General features: G+C 37.4%; 4 protein-coding genes, 1 long non-coding RNA gene and 1 other non-coding gene across 9 annotated transcripts; 4 read left to right on the plus strand and 2 right to left on the minus strand.

Annotated features, from left to right (window-relative positions):
• Positions 1,448 to 5,720, plus strand: LOC109714745. 3 transcript variants are annotated; one of them, XR_002217431.1, is made up of 4 exons: positions 1,448 to 1,694; positions 3,656 to 3,850; positions 4,241 to 4,734; positions 5,473 to 5,720. It is a non-coding gene; the product is annotated as an uncharacterized LOC109714745 (long non-coding RNA). The 3 variants fall into 3 exon arrangements; XR_002217432.1 differs by having other exon boundaries at positions 1,450 to 1,694; positions 3,737 to 3,850; XR_002217430.1 differs by lacking the exon at positions 1,448 to 1,694 and adding an exon at positions 3,396 to 3,536.
• LOC109714741 (UDP-glycosyltransferase 83A1-like) lies at positions 1,705 to 4,765 on the minus strand. The gene is made up of 2 exons (XM_020239438.1): positions 4,276 to 4,765; positions 1,705 to 3,480 (listed from the first exon to the last, which is right to left on the minus strand). Exons 1-2 carry the CDS (start codon positions 4,763 to 4,765, stop codon positions 2,591 to 2,593), a joined length of 1,380 nt encoding a protein of 459 aa, XP_020095027.1. The 3' UTR covers positions 1,705 to 2,590.
• Positions 6,592 to 10,045, plus strand: LOC109714743 (14-3-3-like protein GF14 iota). Its single transcript, XM_020239440.1, has 7 exons — positions 6,592 to 6,754; positions 7,438 to 7,744; positions 8,608 to 8,695; positions 8,763 to 8,872; positions 8,967 to 9,115; positions 9,573 to 9,625; positions 9,745 to 10,045. The coding sequence occupies exons 1-7, from the start codon at positions 6,694 to 6,696 to the stop codon at positions 9,748 to 9,750; spliced, it is 774 nt and encodes a 257-aa protein (XP_020095029.1). The 5' UTR covers positions 6,592 to 6,693; the 3' UTR covers positions 9,751 to 10,045.
• LOC109714744 lies at positions 10,722 to 12,920 on the minus strand. Its single transcript, XM_020239441.1, has 5 exons — positions 12,707 to 12,920; positions 12,500 to 12,572; positions 11,902 to 11,953; positions 11,735 to 11,804; positions 10,722 to 11,204 (listed from the first exon to the last, which is right to left on the minus strand). Exons 1-5 carry the CDS (start codon positions 12,809 to 12,811, stop codon positions 11,121 to 11,123), a joined length of 384 nt encoding a protein of 127 aa, XP_020095030.1. The 5' UTR covers positions 12,812 to 12,920; the 3' UTR covers positions 10,722 to 11,120.
• Positions 12,946 to 13,018, plus strand: TRNAK-CUU. Its single transcript has one exon. It is a non-coding gene; the product is annotated as a tRNA-Lys (tRNA).
• Positions 13,646 to 21,159, plus strand: LOC109714740 (protein LEO1 homolog). Of its 2 annotated transcripts, none has more exons than XR_002217428.1 (12): positions 13,646 to 13,943; positions 14,702 to 15,096; positions 15,350 to 15,461; positions 16,259 to 16,444; positions 16,905 to 17,081; positions 17,907 to 18,038; positions 18,198 to 18,377; positions 18,684 to 18,815; positions 19,131 to 19,235; positions 19,565 to 19,804; positions 20,258 to 20,442; positions 20,705 to 21,159. XR_002217428.1 is itself a non-coding variant. In XM_020239437.1 (12 exons), the coding sequence occupies exons 1-11, from the start codon at positions 13,791 to 13,793 to the stop codon at positions 20,390 to 20,392; spliced, it is 1,947 nt and encodes a 648-aa protein (XP_020095026.1). In that variant the 5' UTR covers positions 13,646 to 13,790; the 3' UTR covers positions 20,393 to 20,398; positions 20,705 to 21,159. The 2 variants fall into 2 exon arrangements, 1 of the variants encoding a protein (XP_020095026.1); XM_020239437.1 differs by having other exon boundaries at positions 20,258 to 20,398.

Consider the following 21,767-nt stretch of genomic DNA (forward strand, 5'->3'; position numbering starts at 1 on the left):
TGGCTTTAGTTGCCCATTTATTGTTGGGAATAATAATCTTGGTTAAGTATTTATCTCACTCATTTAATCCTCACATTACTCCCCAGTGGTGACATGCATGAGTTGTTCCAACGGTGTTTAAACATAAGTAAAAAGAATTAATGGACAAAGAATTTACTTACATATCTCATCTCTTCTCTGCAATGAAATATGATACATTACTATGTATAATTTAGGATTGTATACAAGTTATGTATTTAATATGTTATGAGGGAGTCTACAGTATATATAAATTAATGGTGTATATATGGTGGAGTCTCTTGCATTTTTTCTTTTTCCTTTTATTTACTCTACAATGAGACAGGATAGGAAACTCAACAGGTTGGCAATTTTAGTTAATATTTTATATTCATTATTCACAACCGAATTAATTAATCTATTCAATGTTTTTTTTCCTTATGTTATAAATTAGTCTTGTCAACATGAATTATTTCCAAATGTGCATTTCATGAACTTAGATGTTAAAAAGTAAATCATTTCACAAACACTTTATATTGTGTCATTTTTATATACAGTGAAATTTACTAACATTTATCGATTTTTTACTTTCTTTTTTTTTTTATTGCTACCAAACCATTTGGCTAATTTAGTGTTGTAGATTAAGGTCTGAGATTTAATCCCCCAAGTTTAATCTCTCGTGCGAGGCTAATTAAGGGTGTAAAAAAAAAAAAAATCGCGCAATCCACGAGCAGGCCCAATTAATTTGGCATAGGTTGTGGGCCGTGTTGGGCCGTACCGAGCAAGTCCGTGGTGTGGGCACGGCCTAGCCCATTTAATTTTTTAAAAACTTCTTATTTTCCTCAAATGTGATTTAAATTATTTGAATTTTTTACTAAATTTTTAAAAATATAAGTAAAATTATGGTCCCCCCAGATACTGCAAAAAAAAAATTAATGTGAGCTGCCCACGTTACACAATAACTTATGATCCAACTTACTCTCGCAGAATATTTGTAGTGAATTTAGTGGCCTACTAATAGTGATAGCACTTGTTTTTAGATTTTTTTTTTTTTGAAAAATAAAATTTATTTTAATTGAAGTTATTCAGTATTTAAATTTAAGATTTCCGACCAGTTGGATTAAACAAGTCCAGGAATAAGTTTTGATGCATTTGTCATTATTTTTGTCTCTCCGAAAGTAAAGAAGAATGAAGTATTTTCAGCCATAAATATTTGTTTTTATTATTTGACTCATCATAATTTAATTTTTTAATTAAAACTCAAACTGTTAAAAAAATATCATAATTAACTTTAACCCACGCAGGCGTAAGTCAATTTACCAAATAAAATGAAAAAAAATTAATTCATATCTCTCGTCAAACTAATTTTACAAAAGAACTTTAGTTCTATCACTATGTCTATATCAATAAAGAGTTAAAAAAAAAAAAAATTTAGCTAGTTTATTTCAATCTTAGCTTCATATTCGGTGCGCACTAGTATTTTTTTAGCTCTAATTTTCAAAAATAAAAAATAAAAAATTATTAGCTCTCGAACCATTTTGGTAAATATTCTCCAACAAAAGCTTACCAATTCCCGATGAAAAAAAAAAAAGAAAAAAAAAGGGGGGTTCTCGCCCATCTTTCCCACGGATTTCTTATTCTCTTCGCTGCGACAATTTGAGGGTTTGTTTTGTGGAACTTCTCCAGAATCCTAAAGGGTGAGTGAGCTGCTTTTCTGTTAATTATGTAATTTCTGATAATTACTTGATCTGTTTCCCCTAACTTGGTGCGAATTTTTCGAGCCTAATTTGATTATTTCTTATTTATTCGGCAAAGTTTGAGCCTAATTTGATGGAATCCTGTGTGTTTTTTGCTCACGATGGTGTAGAGATATAGTTCTAAAATTGAATCATCTTTGGAGCTAATAATGCACTGTATGTTGTTTATAATTATTTTAAAATTTGCATAGCTCTACAGAGATTTTCTAAATGAGGTGGAGTTCACTTGCTTGTTTTAATGTATGCTTATTAGTGATGATCCCTGTGAATAGTGTGTGTGTTACCATTGTAAAATTCTCAAATGAAAATCTCGTAACAATCAACAAATTTTTTTTTTTTTTTAATACATTATTCCATCTTAACATGCTAAACAGGAACATGCTTATTTTTTGAGAAAACATGCTTATTAATAACCTTTTTAATACGCAACATATATCTTGCTAAGCATGTGCCCACAAACAATTCTGTAAGATTTGCACAAGCTCGTGGGATTCGAATGGTTGGATTTATTCCTTAGCTTTGCAATTTGCAAACATTCATAAATGAAATGGATCCCACCTGAATGAGTTGTACAATTGTTTGTAATCATAGGACACTGCGCGCCATTACATCTTTCGACAACCGACCCCGAGTCCTAATACATCAAGTAGAAAACTTTAGAAGCAGATGATACAGAATAAGTTTCGTGGTTTTTTCTTCTTTTTTTTTTTTGTGCTTCGACGTGCGAGCAATTCTTTATCTGGTGCTGTCCACATTGTCTTGTTTTCAAATCGTAAATTAGGCACGATAAATCTGTATCTCTCATTTGATCCTCCTCTGAATGCCGAAATTAATTCTCAGTGATCCTGGCTTATTATGTTAACAAATTTTTTGAAATTCTCATACGAAGACCCTCCTTCATTTATGCTCCTATGAGCAATATCCCTCCACAAACAAGCCCTCGCCTTTAGCTCTTCGTCCGCGAGCAACTCCTCTACCTTCTCTTTTATTCTCTCCCTCGATATAATCCCTCTTTCATCAGGAGTCAATTTGAAACCGATCCTCCACGAATTACAAATATAACTTTGATTAAGGAACTGGTCGGTGAAATAAGGCCAGCACAAAAAAGGAACCCCGTTTCGCACTCCCTCCATAGTCGAATTCCACCCGCAGTGCGATATGAAACAAGCAATAGAGGGGTGAGCCAGCACTTGCTGTTGTGGAGACCAGCTTACAATCATTCCCTGTCCTTTGACTCGGGTTCGGAACCCTTCTAACCATTCATTACTTGATCCATCCGTAAAGTCCGCTCTCACGACCCATAAAAACGGCTGTTCAGTGAGTTCGAGTCCGTGAGCAAGCTCTTCTAACTGAATTCGATCAAATACGGTGAAGCTCCCAAATGCTACGTATACGACAGAGTTGTTAGGCTGCTCATTCAGCCAATGTAAACAAGTCATGTCTTCCTGCCAGAAATGCCCGATCGGCTTCTCGAACTTCTGATCGGCCATTAGTGGACCGATGGGTAGTATGTTTGGGTGCAAGGCGAATGTCGCCGGCTCGATTTCGTGGAACGAATTGCAGATGATGACGTCGGCGAGCTCGGTTGCTTGATTGTTCTGGAGTATCAGTTGGAAGATGATCGGCTGGCCTTTTGGATCGCCGATGTGGTTCCACGAAAACTCGGTCGTCTCGATAGGGACCATTCCGGGGCTCAGTTGAATTGTCTCTTTTCTCTTGGGTAGCCCTGCATAGAATGCAAATCATGAGAAAGAATTGGCGGGCCACTTACGGATTCTACACGTATGTTCAGAAACACTATATATCTGAGCTCCTTTGATATATGTGTACAATAGCTTCAGTTTCCTTTCAGACTTTTACTTTTTATTTTTGTCATTTGTGTTTTGTTATCTCTGGAACAGCTGAGAACGCAAGTGAATAAATATGTTGGAGTCACAATTGCTGATCCAGAGTTCACCACTTCTTTTCCTTTTATTATCTAGCTTTGATTTCGCAAGACAACATTAAATTATCCTGGTGGCGAAGTTTCCACGACTGTCATACTTCAGAACAACCAAATAAGCTATAAAATGGAAGACCCTGGGAGTGATCTCCAGGTAGGTTGAATGAAACTGTGTACTTGCATATGTTGTCCATTTTTCTTACTGTGAGATAAATGAAAGGAAGTTTTAGCTAGTTAAACTTTATATGCTTTGCAAAATAATTATCGAAAGAAGCTTGTACGGAGATTACACTCAAAGAAGAAAGAAATTAAGAGCCAAGAAGCAATTTTAAACTTGCAAAATCCTAAATACGGCTGCAGCATCAGTAGTTGCCATTTAGATTGGTTCGTTGGAGTACCGAAAACTATCGCGTGTCAAAAAGTCTCACCTATCATTGTTCTCTTCTACTTCCTCTTAAAGTTTCTGGTCATGTAAAAGAAACTCGCAAAAGATATTTCAGTAAGATTAATGCATTTTATTTCTTTCCTTTGTTTATGTGAATAGGGAAAATCATTGGTTATAACCAAATGACGTGTTACCTCTTTCGTCGAGTACACCATCCTCAATGAACTTGGGGATTCTCAGCATAAATGCAAGCAACGCCGCGGAGGGAGGCCAAAAGGAAACTGCTCTAATGCCCATCTTCTTAGCCACAGCAAAAGACCACCCCATATTCGCATCCGCGACCATCCACTTAATCTTGCAACTCTCTCCTTCGGCGTCGTTAATCTCTCTAATGAGCTTCTCTAAATGACCAGGCATGACCACCGTGAACCCTTCGGTAAGCCTTCCAAGATCATTCCTGTCCTCACCCGGACCCAATCCGTCCGGAATAGAGACCATATTTATCCCTCTGCAGAGATCTCCTTTCTCAGATAAGGCGCTGAGAATGCGCCTGTGGTTGAAGTCGGTGTTGACGAAGGTGATCTTGAAGCCGTGTTCTACTAAGCAGTGAGAGAGCTCCATGAGGGGGATCACATGGCCTTGGGCTGGGAAAGGTAAGATGACAACATGAGATGAGTTCTCCATCAAATTGTTTGAAGCAAATCAGCTACTATCTGCAGCTTATATGTGAGAAGCACCATTTGGTCCATTTGAACTAGTAGATCTTGGATTTAATGTCCATGGCCCACTGTTTGTCTTTTGTTTGAACATCCTTGCCCTTTACTGGCTTCTAGTGAATTTGTTTATATCTTTCTGATTTATAAATAAGCCAGACCCAGATGTATCTCCTTCATTCATATTTTCCTCCTCACATTTACTAGTGGATTGACATAGTCAGCATGTAGTTGGTATATAGATTTGGATATAATTGCTTTTTAGTTCATCAAATATTTCATTGTCCCTTCTTAGAGTGGTAGATAAGCTAGCTGTTTGGAAGCTAAGTCATGCAGGCAAACCACTTACTGCTAATAATATTTTTATATCCTTATCTTCTAACTTTCGTTGAATGAAACACCGAACACCCAAGTCTCACCATGTGCACTGCTTTGCATTTCAATATGATTAATGTTCACGTTTGCCTTATTTTAGTTTATTCGGTTTGTCTACATACGGTTATTGAGCCCCGCGATGCAATAATCTATTTTGGGGCCATTCAATGGCTTTAATTTTTCCTCCGCGTGCTGTTGAAATTCCACTCTTTATTCATTGATTTGGTCTTGTAGTTCTATGGGTCACTGTTTCCTCGTTTTGTTTGCTTTTGTTCTCTAACCAATTGTTTTTGTTCGGTGCAGTGTGAAAGTAGATGTTGATGAGGATCTGCTCAGCGTAGTTCGGCTCTTTCCTTTTCTTCTACAGCACACAGAGTCAGAGTGATGGCAACAGGTCTTGTTCTTCTTTGGCTCAGTTTTTTAAATAGCTTCTATGTAGTGTGCGGAAGATTAGTGCAGAATAATTTTCTTTTGTTTTGTTCCTTTAAATTCAAAATTGCGCATGGTTTGCCGCTTCTTTGAAAAAGTAATATTGGTTTTATGGGATCTTATCCAATTTGAGTTAACAAAAAAGATAATTGGAAAAATGGAGCCTAAATATTCCATGTACAATTCAAAGGAGAAAAATAAAGCATAGAATTCATTTCTTGGGCCAAGTTGGGTTTGAATTCAATATGGACCTAGGCCTACTGGTTTGCGTAAATTGTTCAACTTTAACCTGAGTTGGGCCAAGTTGGGTTTTAATTAGATGTAGATCTGGGCCTAGAGATTTGCACGGGATTGTTCAACTTTAACTTGAAGATTTTCACCGCATAGATCTGGTTCATCGAATCGGATTGTCTTGAACCTAACCACAGTTAGAACTCTAGCTCAAAGTCTCAGAAGTTCGAACCCGAGCGAGAGATGGTGTAAGGGATTGTTTGTTTGGGAGCAAGTGGAAGGCGTAATTTGTGAATGTGAGAAGGTGAAAACCTCTATAACGATATAATATGAAATTAGTTAGAAAACTATGATACTAATATTATAATAAAAGATTCGTTAATTCAAAAGTACCCAAAATAAAAAACCAAAAATAATTACCATCAGATTAGGTTTTTAAAGTTAGGTCAGACTGTGGCTAACGGCTAACCCAGCCAACACGCGGTTGCAAAAAGGCGCCTTTTCTTTTCGTTTGGTCTTTAATTTTTTTTTATATAAATAGTTTTATAATATTTAAAAAACATCCCGACATCACGCCCGATCGGACGGCCCCGATTCGACCAGCGAAGGCCCCCTCGACGGGTTCCTCATCACGATTCGTGCGGGGATCGCTCGTCTCGGAGGAATGGACGGCCCGATCTTGGTCGTCGTGTACCAGAACGGGTCCCACAGGCGCCATTTAAAGGCCCCACAAACCCTTATAAATACACCCCGTCGCCCTTTTCGGATCGAACCATTTTTTTCCTCCTCTCCCTTCATCTCCTCTCTCTCTCTCTTTCTAGGGTTCGGAAAAAGCGCCTCTTTTCTCCTCTGGTGCGGGGCGAAATGGAGAGGGAGAACCATGTTTACTTGGCGAAGCTCGCGGAGCAAGCCGAGCGATACGACGGTGAGATTTCTCGTTTGTTTGCTCTCATATGATCCAGCTCGTCATGTGGATTGATTATTGCTCTTTTCTCGTTTTTTTTAATGCAAATTTGAGCTATTTGTGATTGTTTCGTTAGCTTTGGTGTTCGCAGTTAGTTTTTCCCTCGCAATGTCATATCAGCCTCCGATTTGAGATTTTTGTCCCTTTTTTTGGTTTCTCATTTTCTCCTGTTTGCAAATGTTGACGATCCCAATGTCTCAGCTTATATGATTTGGTGAAATGAATATATTTCCCAATGTGTTTACTTTGTTATTGATGTCGTTATTTTGAGTGTTAGTTTGGTGGAATTTGAGTGCAAAATTTGAGGTGTTGACAAGGTATGCATGATCAACACTTCGTTATGTGTTAAAATTCATCTTTTTCTGAGACATGATGTGATTTATTCTGCCAGTGATTATTCTGCTATTTGTTTCCCATTTTAGAGGTAGATGATGGTTCTTTGCATAATATACAACTATTTACCTATTGAAGTATTAATGAAATGCATAATAAAATGTGTGGTGAAAGTTTTAAACTTTTCATTACATGGAGCTAATAATTAAAAAGTAGCTGTGTTGTCAAGGAACATAAAGGATGAATTGCATTAACGATTACTTTTCTGTAAGTATACCAGAATTATTGTATTGATTGCTATCTTCATACAGAAATGGTTGAAAGCATGAAGAATGTAGCCAAGCTTGATGTGGAGCTGACGGTAGAGGAGAGGAACCTCCTTTCGGTGGGTTACAAAAATGTCATTGGGGCCCGCCGAGCGTCTTGGCGTATCATGTCCTCTATTGAACAGAAAGAAGAATCAAAAGGGAATGAACAAAATGTTAAACTAATCAAGGGTTACTGCCAGAAAGTGGAAGAGGAGCTTACCAAGATATGCAATGATATCTTGTCCATCATTGATCAGCATCTGATCCCCTCTTCCGGCTCTGGAGAATCTACAGTTTTTTATTATAAGATGTAAGTTAAAGTGCTACTTGATCTTTTGAAGTGCATTATCTGTTTAATTATTTTTTTTAGAAATTAATATCGCCTGACACAAGATAGGTGCAGAATTCATAATTGTTTAATCCTGCGAAAAATGAGGTGATTTAGGCATCTGTAATAGAGACCATTTATGCACTAGTAAAGATCAATTGCTTCATAGAACTGGAATAAGATATGATCGCATTTGATTTAATGAAAAACCATGCTGATAATAGAGTTGGTGCAGGATGTATATAGGTAGTTGGGAGGGAAGGGTTACTCGTTTTCATTTGTTGAAAATTAACTTCACTGTTCTGTTATGAGATGTCTAAAGTTCACGGAATAATAACCTATTTGATTCAGTTTGCTGTGATCCTAGGAACCTTTTAGAGTACATTTTTTAAGATTGATTTTCTTTTCTTTTTTGTTAATGCCTTGCATTTCTTATGCAATTGGAAACAGTAAATAATCTATATTTGATTATACTAGCTAATGTAAAATACAAAAATTACTCATATGCCGTCTTGTTTATGTATGCTCTGCAGCGGAAGTCCATTATAATAAACGGAGGTAGCTCGATATTTTATCTTTAAGAAACTCATTGGCACTGCAAAGTCTGCTTGAGTGTATGGTTAAAATCAAATTTGATTGGACAATAGATTGATCTGTAGATGCATGTTCTAATGTGCTTGTAGCTAGTAATATGTTATTTTTCACGTATTCTATGTACATCACCAAAATTTTTGGGATTTCCTTTTCTACCTCTGTTCATTAAACTTCTCAAGAATGAAAATTTTCTCTTGTTGGGGGCTCAATTAGAGAATTGCATGTGCTGAAATTCCTTCCGGTTGATGCAGGAAGGGTGACTACTATCGCTACCTGGCGGAGTTTAAGACTGATCAAGAAAGGAAAGAGGCTGCTGATCAATCTTTGAAGGCCTATCAGGCACGTCCAATATTTTCTCTTTACCATTAATATCTAGTTCTCTAATGTTTTTCTTCAATTATTTTAGGCTGCCTCAAACACAGCCAACACCGATCTGCCCCCGACCCATCCTATCCGACTTGGTCTCGCCCTCAACTTCTCTGTCTTCTATTATGAAATCATGAACTCCCCCGAGAGGTATGATTTGAAATCAGTTAAGCATATCTATTTAGTTGTCAATTTCTCATCTTTTCTCAATCTGATGACTGATAATATCTGGGAACTTTTCTAGGGCTTGTCATCTAGCAAAGCAAGCCTTTGATGAGGCAATTGCGGAGCTGGATACCTTAAGCGAGGAGTCGTACAAGGATAGCACTTTGATCATGCAGTTGCTGAGAGACAATCTTACTCTCTGGACTTCTGATTTGCCTGAGGATGGAGGTAACGTAGAATAATTTATTCTCCGATATGATTCGAAGTTCTGTTAAATAGTTTTCTGAAAGAATATCCAGAAAGAAGTCAAGAACTACTACTATGTTATGTTGTATAGTGCCTCCATAAAGTCCTAGCAAAGAAGTGAGGGAACCTCTTTCTTTTTAACTATTTAACAATAAATTAGACTTTAGAACTTTAGCTAGAAGTGTTATTAGACTAGAGCCGTTAGAAGAAGCATTAAGAGCCTTTTCATTAAAATCTTCATATTTGTTTCCCAGTTTCAATTTAGAGCTTTTGTTTTGGGGGCATAGAAGTTACTTCGGCTTCCGCTGTAGCAAACTCTGGATCATTTGTTTTTCAAATACCCAAATGTTGCTTTTTTAAGTAGAGAAGCAGTTTTAGAAGTCGTGTAGAATAGGCACTAAAGTTGGAAACTGTACTGAAAACAAGAATGGATATGCAGGTGAGGATGGATACAAGGGTGGAGAAGAGGCTAAACCACCTGCTGAGCCTGAGGTATGAAACATTTGACTAAATTGTTCTCTGATTACATGATATTATCTCACAAGGTTAGAATTCGCCCCCGTATTAATAAAACTTTTTTTTTTTTTTCCCGTTTTCTTTTGCTGTCTCAGAAGTGAGTGAGATTCATCTAAGCATCACTCGGAAGCATCTGGCGTCTTCATTTCAGAATCAAAAGTAGTTTGCAACTTCGTTCGGACAATATAGATATGCAACTAATGCATTAACTATGGACATGTATTAATCTAAGCTGGATGCCCGTTTTCTCTTTGTCACAGATAATCACGGTGGGGAGGTGGCTTGCATTTTGACCAACCTCCTCCCTCATCCTAATCTTTGTCCTTTTCTCTCTTTTGCTTTCTATGGTTTGAGCGTTTTTATACTATAAATGTGTGTTACCCCCTCGTTTTGTTTTGTTTTGTTTTGTTTTGTTTTTTTTTTTTTTTTTCAATCCGTTTATTTTTGTGAATTTGTTGTATTGTTAGGTTATGTATGAGTCATGTGAGCTGTGCTTCATATCCTACATTCCCCTGAAGGCAAAGCCCCAATGGGGCCATAGTAGTATAGTACTTCTATCCACGGTTAATTAATAGCACACTTTTTTAAAAAAAATTATAATCAGTCGAATAATTACACTTGTTTTAAATTACAATCTCTATAGATCGACGACTGCGTGATCGCCCCTGAAATTCATATCACTTTATACCAATGATATATCTGAGCTCAGTACATTGAGACTCAAAATGTTTAAATGTGAATTAAATACAATTCCATCTAATTTTTGTTGGCCAAATTTAAATCCACAGTTCAAATATTGATTCCAATATATATACAGCAAACTCTGATGAGACATCCACAATACGGAGCAAGCAGCATTTGACAGAACCAGATCTTTAGCCATAAAACTGAGTGAATCAACTTTGCAAATCAGATCTCTAATACTTTTGGAAATTGAAAATGCTATGCTGCTAAGTGCTGGGAAACAATTTTAGATTGTTCGGGCGGGCGGCTGCGGCCAAATTTACCATTAGAAAGTTAGTTCCAATCTACCATTAGAAAGTTAGTTCCAATCGGCAAAATCAACTATAAGTATGACATAACAAGCACTTTTCTTTATATCTGCTGAATGTTACATCAGCTGGATTCAGTCTTAACAAGCTAAATCAGTTCTTTATGGCAAATATTACCGGGGCAGTTGAAGATGCTTCCATGTCACCCCCACACGAAAGGGAAAAAAAAAAAAAAAGATTTACAAATGCTCATGGTAATGTAAAACTGATGGTTAATAGATTGAAAACTTCGGAATGGGAAAAGATAAACAAGAAGGAAAATATTGGAGACTGAGGAGGCGTCAGAAACTGTAGCTTCATTTGTCCCCACTACTAGGAGTAATGATGCTACATGAAACTCTCAATGTCGCCATCTAAAACCAGGATTCCAATGGTGACAACGGAATGCGAACTTCATCAACTTGAGATGACGCATGCTACTACTCTTCCTTGACGAAGAAGCTCTGCGGCAGGGTGAAGTCATCCTCTTGATTGAATATCTCAGCCTCTTCGTCATCTGGTTTCTGTTTTAACAGTAACAGCGCATCGAAGTAAGAATGTTTCCTCACAACACAATTATCCAATATCTAATGCAATTTCGTGCACTAAAATTAGCTAGATATACCAGGTCGAGAGAATGTTTTCAGTCTAAAACCTTGTCCAGAAACAAGATATGCACTATTCTATAACAAGAAGTATGAAAAGCTACTTCGGTAGTTTGTTTTGAACCTGAGAATCCCAAAAAGAAAGGCCACAGGTGGACCATACATTAGTATAGAATCCCCAATAATCAGGTCGATGCGTGCCCCCAATCTATCTTGGCACTCGAAAATAACAAGCCAAGACAGGCGAAAGATAATGTTATGAGAGATAAGATCCGACGTCATTAAAAACAATATTGAACACAGCAAATATGCGTTGAAGACATTAATGTGCAAAAAACTTCCCTTAAAAGTGATGGTAACAGCTCGAGTTACAAGCGATTGCCACATGCAGGAAAAGAATCTCAAAACCTGAAAACTTGGAATTACCCTGCTGAGAAGTTTTCCCTTACCAGCATTTCTAAGTTGAAGAAGCGGTCCAGTAATTGCAAGACCTCATCAGCTGAGAAGTGTCTTTCAAAGCTGCGAACCCAAGCTTTGAAACGTCAGACATAACATACGTATACTAACAGCCAATGAGATGCTGTTGCAAGGTTATCCTCTAGTTCTCATAACTTACTTCCGCCGCAGATGTTCCATCAATCCATAGAGAACAAAGTGACGATGGATGCCTATTGGAAAATGATAGTTAACCATAAGGGCATATATACTACTTTCAATAAGACTCATTAATTTGTTTTTTACACGAATGGTACTGACTTTCTTCAGAGAGTTGTCATTTTTATCAAAGCAACTTAGAAACAACGCAAAACTAGTTAGTTTAGTTCGATGTATTTACCATACGGTCATATGAGCAATATTTGGATTTGATACTAAAATTCCCTTCAAGAGTGAATTTAGTGAAGGACATTAGCACAAATCACCCGTCTCGTATACTAGTGGTATACCTCTTCTGCATTCAAATAGTAGTAAGCTTCATGCAGTTCCAGGATCAACATATCTACAACCCATTACACATTTCACACAGAGTACTCCTACTTCAAACAAATAGGGATTGACACCAACCACCAATTACCTTGTCTAATTTCTACCATGATCTATCATAATTACCTTGTCTAATTTCTACCATGATCTATCAAAATTGCCAAGAACCCTACATCACAAACAGGTTAATAAAATGGAAAATAAATAATAACTGTTTGGGAGAAGAATCTCACCTTGCAATTTAGCAGGAGGGTACACCTCCAGAGCTTCTAATAACCTCAACTCCAACTCCACCTGCGTTTGCTCCTGATAAAAACACCAAAATTAAATTTGAAAAAAAAAAAAAAACACCAAGCAATCACAACAAAATTTAAGATTAAAAGGAGTCAATTTGTGTTTTAAAAAAAATTAAAAAGAGAGAGAAAGAGATCTTTGGGAACCTTGGGGAGAGAGGAGGCGGAGGAAGGGGGAGCCTGGGCCGGGGAATGCACCGAGAGCCCCTCCTGTTCCTCCTCTCCCACCGCTTCTCTCTCTTCTTTCGCCATTGGCGTATATCGGGAACCCTAGTTCGATTTGGTTCGATTGCACCACTAAACCCTAATTTCTCGGGGAGATCAAAGAGACGATGTCGATTGGTGATTTTTTTAATTTTTGTAATTAACAAATAAAGTACATAAGAGCCCGTCTAGCTCAGTAGGTAGAGCGCAAGGCTCTTAACCTTGTGGTCGTGGGTTCGAGCCCCACGGTGGGCGAATTTCTCTTTTTAGTTTTTGTAAAAATTTCTTTAAATGGGCTTATGTGGGCCTAAATGGGCTAATTTGGGCCTAAAATTTTGCTAGGTCCATTTGAAGCACCTGGTGCTGTTCTGTAGTTAGATTCGGGTCCAGTTTTTGTAAAAATTTGTTTAAATGGGTTTAATTGGGCCTAAATGGGCTCATTTGTTTTGAATGGTTTCATTTGGGCCTAAAATTATGCCAGGTCCATTTGAAGCTCCTGGTGCTGTTCTGCAGTTAGATTTGGGCCCAATATTCTCTAATCCGACGCACGCCTTTTTTTTATAATTTTAAAATTTTTGTGTTATTTTACTAAGTAAGATAAAACAAAAGTTCGTTAATTTTATAGTTTATTAGTGTTTAGTGTCTAATTATGATTAATTTTATGAACTTAGAGGGATTAGTTAGTATATCTGCCATTAATCTTAATTAAGAGTTCTTAGACTTGGTAAAACTCTAAATTTCCTTGAGGAGAAAATTATTCAAATTTAAGAAAATTAAAAGTTAAGGGTACTATTGGAAAAAAAGTTTGGGCCTAATCGAAATATCGTACAGTTGAGGGGGTATCCGTACGTTTTCACGAATATATACCCCCTGCGGGTAGAGAAGGGAGAGAGGTAAAAAAGAGGAGCTCCATCGTTTGTGAATCCTCTCGAGCTTCTTCTCCACTGGGGGCGAAATCGAAAGGAAGGAGACGAATCGTGTGGAGCTGAGGAGCGAGAGAGAGAGAAAAGAGGGGATTTGAGTGCGAATGGGAGGGGAAAGGGACATGGAGGAGGAGACGAGGAACCAGATGATGCAGAACCTCTTCGGAGAGCAATCCGAGGAGGAGGAAGAGGAGGAGGAGGAAGAGGAGGTCGATTCTGAGCACGAAGCCGCTGCAAACCACTCCGATTACCAATCGGTATTGTTTTTTCCTTAGATATTAACGATCTGTAGTTTCCCTTTGGCATCGTCGCGTTTCAAGCGGTAATTAGGTTTTTGAACGATAAATATGGTTGAGTTAGGTTTTCTCTAAGCAGTATTCTTAGTTAGTGTTCGTGAGAATTGGGTGAACTCTGCTGTTAGTTTCTAAAATTCCCAATTTTGATCGAAGAATTGATGACAATAAACTGGGTAATTCAATGTTTGCATTATTCCAGCAGAGCAATACGTTTATTCCAGCAGAGCAATACTTGTGGTGTTCTTCTTCTTTATAGTATCAAATAGGGAATCCTCTAATCTTTATAGTAGCAAATAGAGAATCCTCTAACTATGGATGAGTGTTACCGGATTATATCGTTGTTTGTTGTGTTAGCGCTTGTTGCAGTTATAGTGACATCTCGTATGTTTCGCTCTGCTTATTCAAATTTCTGAAGAACATACAAATTTGATGGTGATACTTTGCAGTAATTTCACGCTGCTAGTGATGCAAAAATGTAAGGCAGATGGCTAGACGGCTCTTATGTTGGGGGGCACCTGCGCCCGCCGGCTGGCCTTCTTTTAATAATGCAAAAGATACATAATTACTGTGCAAATTGTGCTGTTTTGAAGTTGGATTTGGCATGTTTAATAACATTGACTATTACGCTAGAAGCATTAGCTGCTTTATCCTGTGAAGATAAATCCAGTAACTTGTGCATTTCTTTTTTTAAAAAAAAACTCATGCTTTTCTTATATCAGGAAGAAGGGGAAGGTGAGGCTGACATTGATGGTGAAGGGCAGGCGGAGGGGGAAGGGGAAGCAGCAGGTGATGCGGAAGGTGAAGCGGAAGGTGAAGGTGAAATTGAGGGGCAAGGCGAAGTTGAAGTGGAAAGTGAAGGTGAAGTACATGAGATTGATGTTGACCAGGGAGAGAGTGAAGGGGAAAGGGTTCAGAGTTCACCAGAAAGGGAAATTAGTGATCAAATGGTGGAGAGTGAAGCCAAAGATGTTGAAAGTGAAGAGGAAGGCTATGGGCAACGGGTAGTAACAAGTAGAAGAAGAGAGGTGGTTGCCTCTGAATCAGAGGGATCTGAAGATAAGCACTATGCCGATCAAGATAACGAGGAAGATGCTGATCAAGGAACACAATCAAGGTAATAGCTGAGCCACATACATCTTCACTTTTCTGGGCCTATTGGTCTGCAAATCCAGAAAGAGTGAGAAACTTGCTATGGTAATCCAATGATCCACAGCAGTTCTCAAAGTTTTGACAAGATTCTAACACATAGATAAACTTTAATTCATCTTGGATGACCTCTTGTTTAGGTTGTTTTTAGCTTTTTACTTAGTTTGTCGTTTAGATACTTTTACTATGCAAGTTACATATGACTTGTCATCCTGCAATAGGTACATGGGGGACCAAAAAGACCACAAAGTTGTGCGTGACGTATTTGGGGATAGTGATGAGGATGAGCCTGCAGCATATGGCACTCAAAATGAAATTGACCAAGATTCCCATGTAAAGACGAGTTATATGAGATCTTCTTATATATTTTAGTTGAAAAAGTGATTATTTTCATTTCTATGTCATCAATTTTTTCCTGAAGTTTTGAACCAAATATGGTATTTCATGTCACTTTCTTTGTTAAGATGGATTTGATTTCCCTAATCACTGCAGTAGCTTTCTAAATGCCTCAGCTTGAATATACTTGAGCATTCAAAGATTCTTTGGTACAGTTGTTAGTAAATATAGGATCAACAGTTAACCAATATATTCCTGTTTATAAATCAATAAATTCATCATGAATGAAGGTAATGGCAGAGTAGATTTAGGAATGAAACAAGTAACCTAAGTTAAAGTTGATACCAATTTTATGCAAGAAATTAATTTAATATATGTTTTGCAGTTTACCTTATTTGCATGCCTATGCACGTTCTTTTGTGTTTCATTTATATATGGCAAAAAAAACGGAACTGTTTCTTATGATAAAGTATATAGTATATGAAAAATCTTGAATGAATTTTTTCAACATATGTCCTAGTAGGGCAACTGCTTCACAGCTGATGTCTTGCAGAAGATCTATGGTACTAAGACTTTTAAGATGTGATCCTTTGCTGTAGACAAACTTTGTTAGCTATGTTCTTGCACAATACATATTTCTAGTGTAAACATTGGCGCGTTTAATATTCGCTTTGTTATATATTGGAATCTAGGACATTTGTCATCATCTACTCCCCTATTGTTGTTAATTGTTTACATAGTTATGTCATACACCCTGGTGATCAGTAATATACTTTGTTATTGTTTTTCTTTAGAGATCTCCTTTGGAAGAGGTAGGTGGATATGAGAAAGAATTGGGGCCTGAAGATATAGTGCCAGATGAAGATGCGCAGTTTGAATGGGAAGATGAAAATCTTGAACGAAAACCGAAGGAGAAACCAGTTGGTCCCCCCTTGGAGTTGGAGGTTCCATTGCATCCTCCTCCAGGTCGACCTGATAGAGTGAGTCATTATTTTTTAGATTGTTTTATATAAAATTAATATTCTGTCATTTTTAATTAATATGGAAAGGTGTCACTGGTGAGATATCTACTTAATTACATAGTTCTCTTTCTTTGCACTTGATTGGTTGATTTATCTCTGATATCTAGATTGCTCTGTACAACTTTATGGGGTATTTTTTAGCTCATTATTAACATCGGCATCGACTTGTTGTTGTTCATTATCTTATTTCATTTCTCTGCGTCGGCACGCATGCATGCTTGCTTCTGCATGGATCTCCGTTTATATTACTTATTGATGGATAATGGAAACCTTTTGGAGAATTCACGAGCATGTATTCTTCTTGTTCTGACAAAGAAGCTTTTTATTGTATTCTTACTGTCAGACTATGTTTGAAGATTTGCTATTTTCTGTGTAGTTATTGGAAAAATATTAAGTTTGAAATATATTGTTCCTGCAGATGAATGTGATCAAAGTATCAAACATTGTGGGAATTGAACCGAAACCATTTGACCGGAAGACGTTTGTAGAAGAGGATGTTTTTGTGACTGATGAATCGGGGGCGAAGAAACGGATACGCCTAGAGGACAACATCGTACGTTGGAGAACTGTCAAGAATCGTGATGGCACAACTTCAGTAAGTGAAGTCTATTTAACTATATTATGATTTGTTTACTCAAATGTGACTTTATTACAAAAGTTTCTGCAATGTTGATGAATGCGTTAATAATAGCACTAGCATGCCCCCTTTCAACATTGGAATAATTTGTATTAGAAGATGTTAGATGTGACTCGAAATCTGCTATCGATTCAGGTTCGGGTTTACGACTCGCCGATAGCTTCGCGGTGCGACCAGTTTGGAAAAGAAAATTATGGAGGAAAAATGAATGTCTGTGGTGGGTAGCGGAGGGCTCGGGCCGACAGGCCCGAGCCCGTAGCCCACCACTGACATTCGCCAGGGGGTGCGGGGGGCTCCGCCCCCCGCGGTATGGATCGGATCCGAAACCCGTTATGAGTTTTCCTTTTCGTTTATCGTTTATGCCCTAGAGGCGTGTGATCGTGGTTGGTTGTAACCTGAAGAACATTGTATTCCCTTTTCGTTCCATAGTGAAGTCCTCTCCTCCCTCGCCCGTGGTTTTTCCCTGCAAAGGATTTTCCACGTAAATCTGTGTCTCTTGATTTTCTGCTTGTGGTTTGATTGTTTTTTGTGTTCGTCATTTCGTTTCCGTTTGTGCGTTTGTCGTAACAGAAGATGCTTTTTTCTTGTTGTTCATTATATTATTTGATGTATAGCTTATCGTTTATTTTTGTGCTTAAATTTGATTCTTTTTCACGTAGAAATGATTATTGTTGTGCAAGATGATCTTATTCTTCAGATGCCATAGTTTCTTTTTATTTAGCTATACTCAATGAATTCCTTCCCTTCTATTAGTTCTTAAATTTTATCATTTATTTGTTGCAGTATGAAAGCAATGCGCGCTTTGTAAAATGGAAAGATGGAAGCTTACAATTACTGATCGGTAATGAAGTTCTTGACATATCTGTGCATGAGGGCCATCATGACCAATCCCACCTATTTCTTCGACATGGGAAGGTGTGCTTTCTATGTGCTATGAAATAACTTGTATACAAGTTTTAAGCATGTTTTCTCATCTTTCTCATCTTAAGATATTAATGATTTGATCAAGACATAAATTTTCTGTCATTCTTCTATAACTTATTCATATTTATGGACCTCAATATAATCATGCAGGGTATCTTGCAATCTCAAGGCAGGCTTTTAAGGAAGATGAGGTTTATGCCATCGTCTTTATCCTCGAAATCGCACCGGTTATTAACTGCTCTTGTTGATTCACGCCATAAGAAAGTATACAAGGTGAAAAACTGTATTACAGAAATTGATCCGGAGAGAGAAAAGGAAGAAAGGGAAAGGGTAAGTGATACTTCCATTTGGTTATTCCAGTGAATATAGAAAGCCGGTTACCTTAACTGCAATACCTTTAAGTCAGAATCTTCCTTCCCTTTTATGTGCACTATAGCTTCCTTTTTTTCCTTTTTTGGGAGAACCACTTAATTTGTATCTTTTGCTTATTATTATTATATCCTGGCATGAAAATATTTATTTTGTCTCTGATGAACATAATTTCTTGTATAAAATCTTCCTCCTGAACATAATTTCTTGTATAAAATCTTCCTCCCTCATGCTGGCTCTTTCTTTTTTTTGGGTAATATAATTCAGGTGGAAGGGCAAACAATCAGAGCCCATGAACTTCTTCAGCGGAAAAGGGAGAAAGTCAACCGGAAATATGCACACACTGTCAAGAAAAAACGACAACTATCACCAGGGTTTCTTGAGGAGGCACTGGATGAGGTTAGCTTCTTAGCATGTCTTATGTCATCCATAATTTGAGTTATGCTACCTATGAAAATGCAAGAAAATCTTTTGATATTGTGTGGCTTACTCAGGTACAATTTTCGAGTAAGAATCCTCGTTTATTATTCCAAACTGATATTAAAAACTAGTTGTCTTTCAGTGTTCTTTCCGTAAGTATGCTCTTGAAGTGTTTAAAACCTACTATTGGTGACAAAGAGAGAATAGTTATCCCTTGATTAAAAGTGAGTGTCTAATTTTGTTGATCGGCATTAATAATTTATTTTGATTCACTTGAGTTTATCATGTGATCAGGAAGATGAACCTGAAGATTACTACCGTCGAGCTCCAGCTCGTAATCGTTTTGAGGAGGATTTGGAGGCTGAAGCGCAGGCTGAGAGACGCATAATTAATGCTAAGGTGGTGATCTTATCTTCATTTAACACATTTTACAAATGTACCTATGTAAAATCTGAATTTTCATATGTACCTTCGAAAGTGCAGCTTCTTACGAAAACAACGTTATCGTAAGTTTGTTAGTTATCCATTTCCTGGGCGGAGGTTGGTGTGTTATAGAAAATGATTATTTTTTTTCCTTTTAGGGGGACACTTTTTGAAGTACATGGGTATATATAAGAAATTTTTTGAAGGACATAGATGAAAATTCAAAGATATATATGGATGCACACTAAATGTAATTTCTTTTTCCTCCTCAAATCATCTGGTTGTTCTCTTTTTGTGATCATCAGTCCAATATGAGCAAAAATGCTACTCGCAAGCCATCTTTGCCTGCCGCTCGTCAACCAAGGCGTGAGGTTGAGCGATATTCAGAGAGCGAGAGGGAAGAATCTGAGTATGAAAGTGATGGCGAGGAGGGTGACAGGTCTCCACTCAATGCAAGGGAAGAAGAGTTAGATAATGAAGATGAGTATGAGGAAGATGCTGATGAAGAAGCAGCCGAAGCAAATTATGCATCTGAAGAAGATGAGGTGAAGATAATATGCACCTGCCCCATTTAGGCTTCTGACATTGTGTTCCAATTTTCTCTTTCATATTACTATTTTAATGATCAATTTTTAAAACCATCAATTTTTAACAAAATACAGAAATATTAATGGCTAGTAATAAGCTTAACATGATTGAACGAGATATTAATAACTTTACTACTGAACTGCACTATTAGAAACAATGAATTGCATCGGTTTTTGTTTTGTCGCAAAATCAAGAAAAGTCAATGATGGTCATTGAAGTTTTCGGGAGATTGGAATTTGTACAACTGTGAGATATCTTGGATTAAACAGTCAGTTAAATGTGTTTGTACTCTGTATTATTGCATTTAGACAGGAATTTCTCATGTAAATATATGCCATAACAGTGCATGGGCTTGCAACTTTACTATATGGAAATCCTCAACGATTTTAATTTTGATATTACTTTCGCAGGAGCCCAAAAGGAAGACCAATGAAACAGGAAGTGGAGGTCTAAAGCGCAAGGAGATTGACTCAGATGCAGACTCTCCACCGAGAAAGCCACCCGTACATCGTAGAACTGTCGTCTTTGATAGCGACGAAGACTGATTTTAGGTGCCAAACACATTGTATTCAATTGCAAAGCAATTATATTGTAGGTAGGCCTGCAATTTTGGATTTAGCAGTGACGGTTATCCATTGGCCACCACATTCTTGTTTAGTAATGATATTCATTTAGAATTGAAATTGCTGAAATTCAATACTTTCTGATTTAGAAATATTTGTTGCAATTCGTCAGTAAAAGTAGTTGCTTTTTTTGGCATATGCATTTTTACATTTTATAATGCCAGTTTTTGTGATATTTATGGAACCTTACTAGTTATTTCTAAACCCAATGCATTGTCTCTGTTCATCTTGCAGGTATTGACAATTGGAACTGTGAAGTTCGTGCGTTATGTATCGTGAGAATCGATGCGAAAGTGAGGCATCTCAAGAACCGATGCGGAAGTGAAGCATAAAAAGATTATCAACAACATTTTAAATCGTGATCTCCTCTAATATGTAATATGAAGAAAATGAAGCCTTTAGTCCATATTGTGTGGCATTGTCTTGCATTTACTGATATTATATGCTAGAAACATTTGTTTGGTGTCTTGATGCCTCGAGGATGTGGCCTCTGGATCATCAGCTGGTTCAGCATGTTTTTGCCAGTTGAAGAATAATGTAGGCATCTAATTTATTATTGCTTGTGATCTAGTTCTGGATAATGCATATGTTGGAACATGCTGTATAGATCAGATCCCGTAAAACTTTCGAAAGGAATTTACCTTTTCATCTGCCTAATCAAATATGTGAAGTTTGAAGAGAACTTAAAAGAGTGAACCGTATTTGATTTAATTATTTGGTTTGGTTTAGCATACTGATGTTTGAGTATCCATTGATCCGGCACCCGGAGATTTGTTTTTTCGGGGTGAAGTGATATTCAATGCAAGCTCCTATTCTGGATGGAAATTATCCAATGCAAATGCTTGTTATTATACTTTCCAACATCTCTGAAAGAGTATTATTACTGTTTACAGTAGTTGGTTGGTAATTTTTTATTTTTATTTTTCTTTAGACTCAGAAAATCTGGATTTAAATCCTGCTTAGTGCTATAATGAGTGTGTATGCATCATAGCCTATGGGCAATTAAAAAACGATAAAAATCTATATCTAGTGTGAAAGGTCAAAGCTGTCCATGAGTTAAACTTTAACCTGAGTCGTTTGTAAGCAAGCAGCTCGAGTTCGATCCAAGATCCAAAAATCATATAAGCGGGCTACATATACGGCTCAGATATAAAACGAGCCGGACTCGAGCTTAACATGTTGAGCTCCTTTCCGACGCCATCTGATTCGACCCAGACCCCGCCCCTGATCTGGTGACCGTATATATATAGTTTAAAAAGATCCGAATCCGCTAAGCTACAATTCGTGTCGAATCCAC

This window comes from Ananas comosus, linkage group 9, assembly GCF_001540865.1.
Source record: "Ananas comosus cultivar F153 linkage group 9, ASM154086v1, whole genome shotgun sequence".
In the NCBI taxonomy this organism is placed as follows: domain Eukaryota; kingdom Viridiplantae; phylum Streptophyta; class Magnoliopsida; order Poales; family Bromeliaceae; genus Ananas; species Ananas comosus.

Excerpts from the sequence above, each read along its gene's own strand:
- LOC109714741 (XM_020239438.1), bottom strand. The coding sequence starts at position 4,765 with ATGGAGAACTCATCTCATGTTGTCATCTTACCTTTCCCAGCCCAAGGC. Across the intron at positions 3,481-4,275 it reads TGGTGTACTCGACGAAAGAG|GGCTACCCAAGAGAAAAGAG; the intron begins GTAACACGTCAT and ends CATTCTATGCAG.
- LOC109714743 (XM_020239440.1), top strand. The coding sequence starts at position 6,694 with ATGGAGAGGGAGAACCATGTTTACTTGGCGAAGCTCGCGGAGCAAGCC. Across the intron at positions 8,696-8,762 it reads AATCTTTGAAGGCCTATCAG|GCTGCCTCAAACACAGCCAA; the intron begins GCACGTCCAATA and ends CAATTATTTTAG. Across the intron at positions 8,873-8,966 it reads ATCATGAACTCCCCCGAGAG|GGCTTGTCATCTAGCAAAGC; the intron begins GTATGATTTGAA and ends GAACTTTTCTAG.
- LOC109714744 (XM_020239441.1), bottom strand. The coding sequence starts at position 12,811 with ATGGCGAAAGAAGAGAGAGAAGCGGTGGGAGAGGAGGAACAGGAGGGG. Across the intron at positions 12,573-12,706 it reads CCGCCTCCTCTCTCCCCAAG|GAGCAAACGCAGGTGGAGTT; the intron begins GTTCCCAAAGAT and ends TGTTTTTATCAG. Across the intron at positions 11,954-12,499 it reads CCCTCCTGCTAAATTGCAAG|GCATCCATCGTCACTTTGTT; the intron begins GTGAGATTCTTC and ends ATTTTCCAATAG.
- LOC109714740 (XM_020239437.1), top strand. The coding sequence starts at position 13,791 with ATGGGAGGGGAAAGGGACATGGAGGAGGAGACGAGGAACCAGATGATG. Across the intron at positions 18,816-19,130 it reads TTGAGGAGGCACTGGATGAG|GAAGATGAACCTGAAGATTA; the intron begins GTTAGCTTCTTA and ends TCATGTGATCAG. Across the intron at positions 19,236-19,564 it reads GACGCATAATTAATGCTAAG|TCCAATATGAGCAAAAATGC; the intron begins GTGGTGATCTTA and ends TGTGATCATCAG.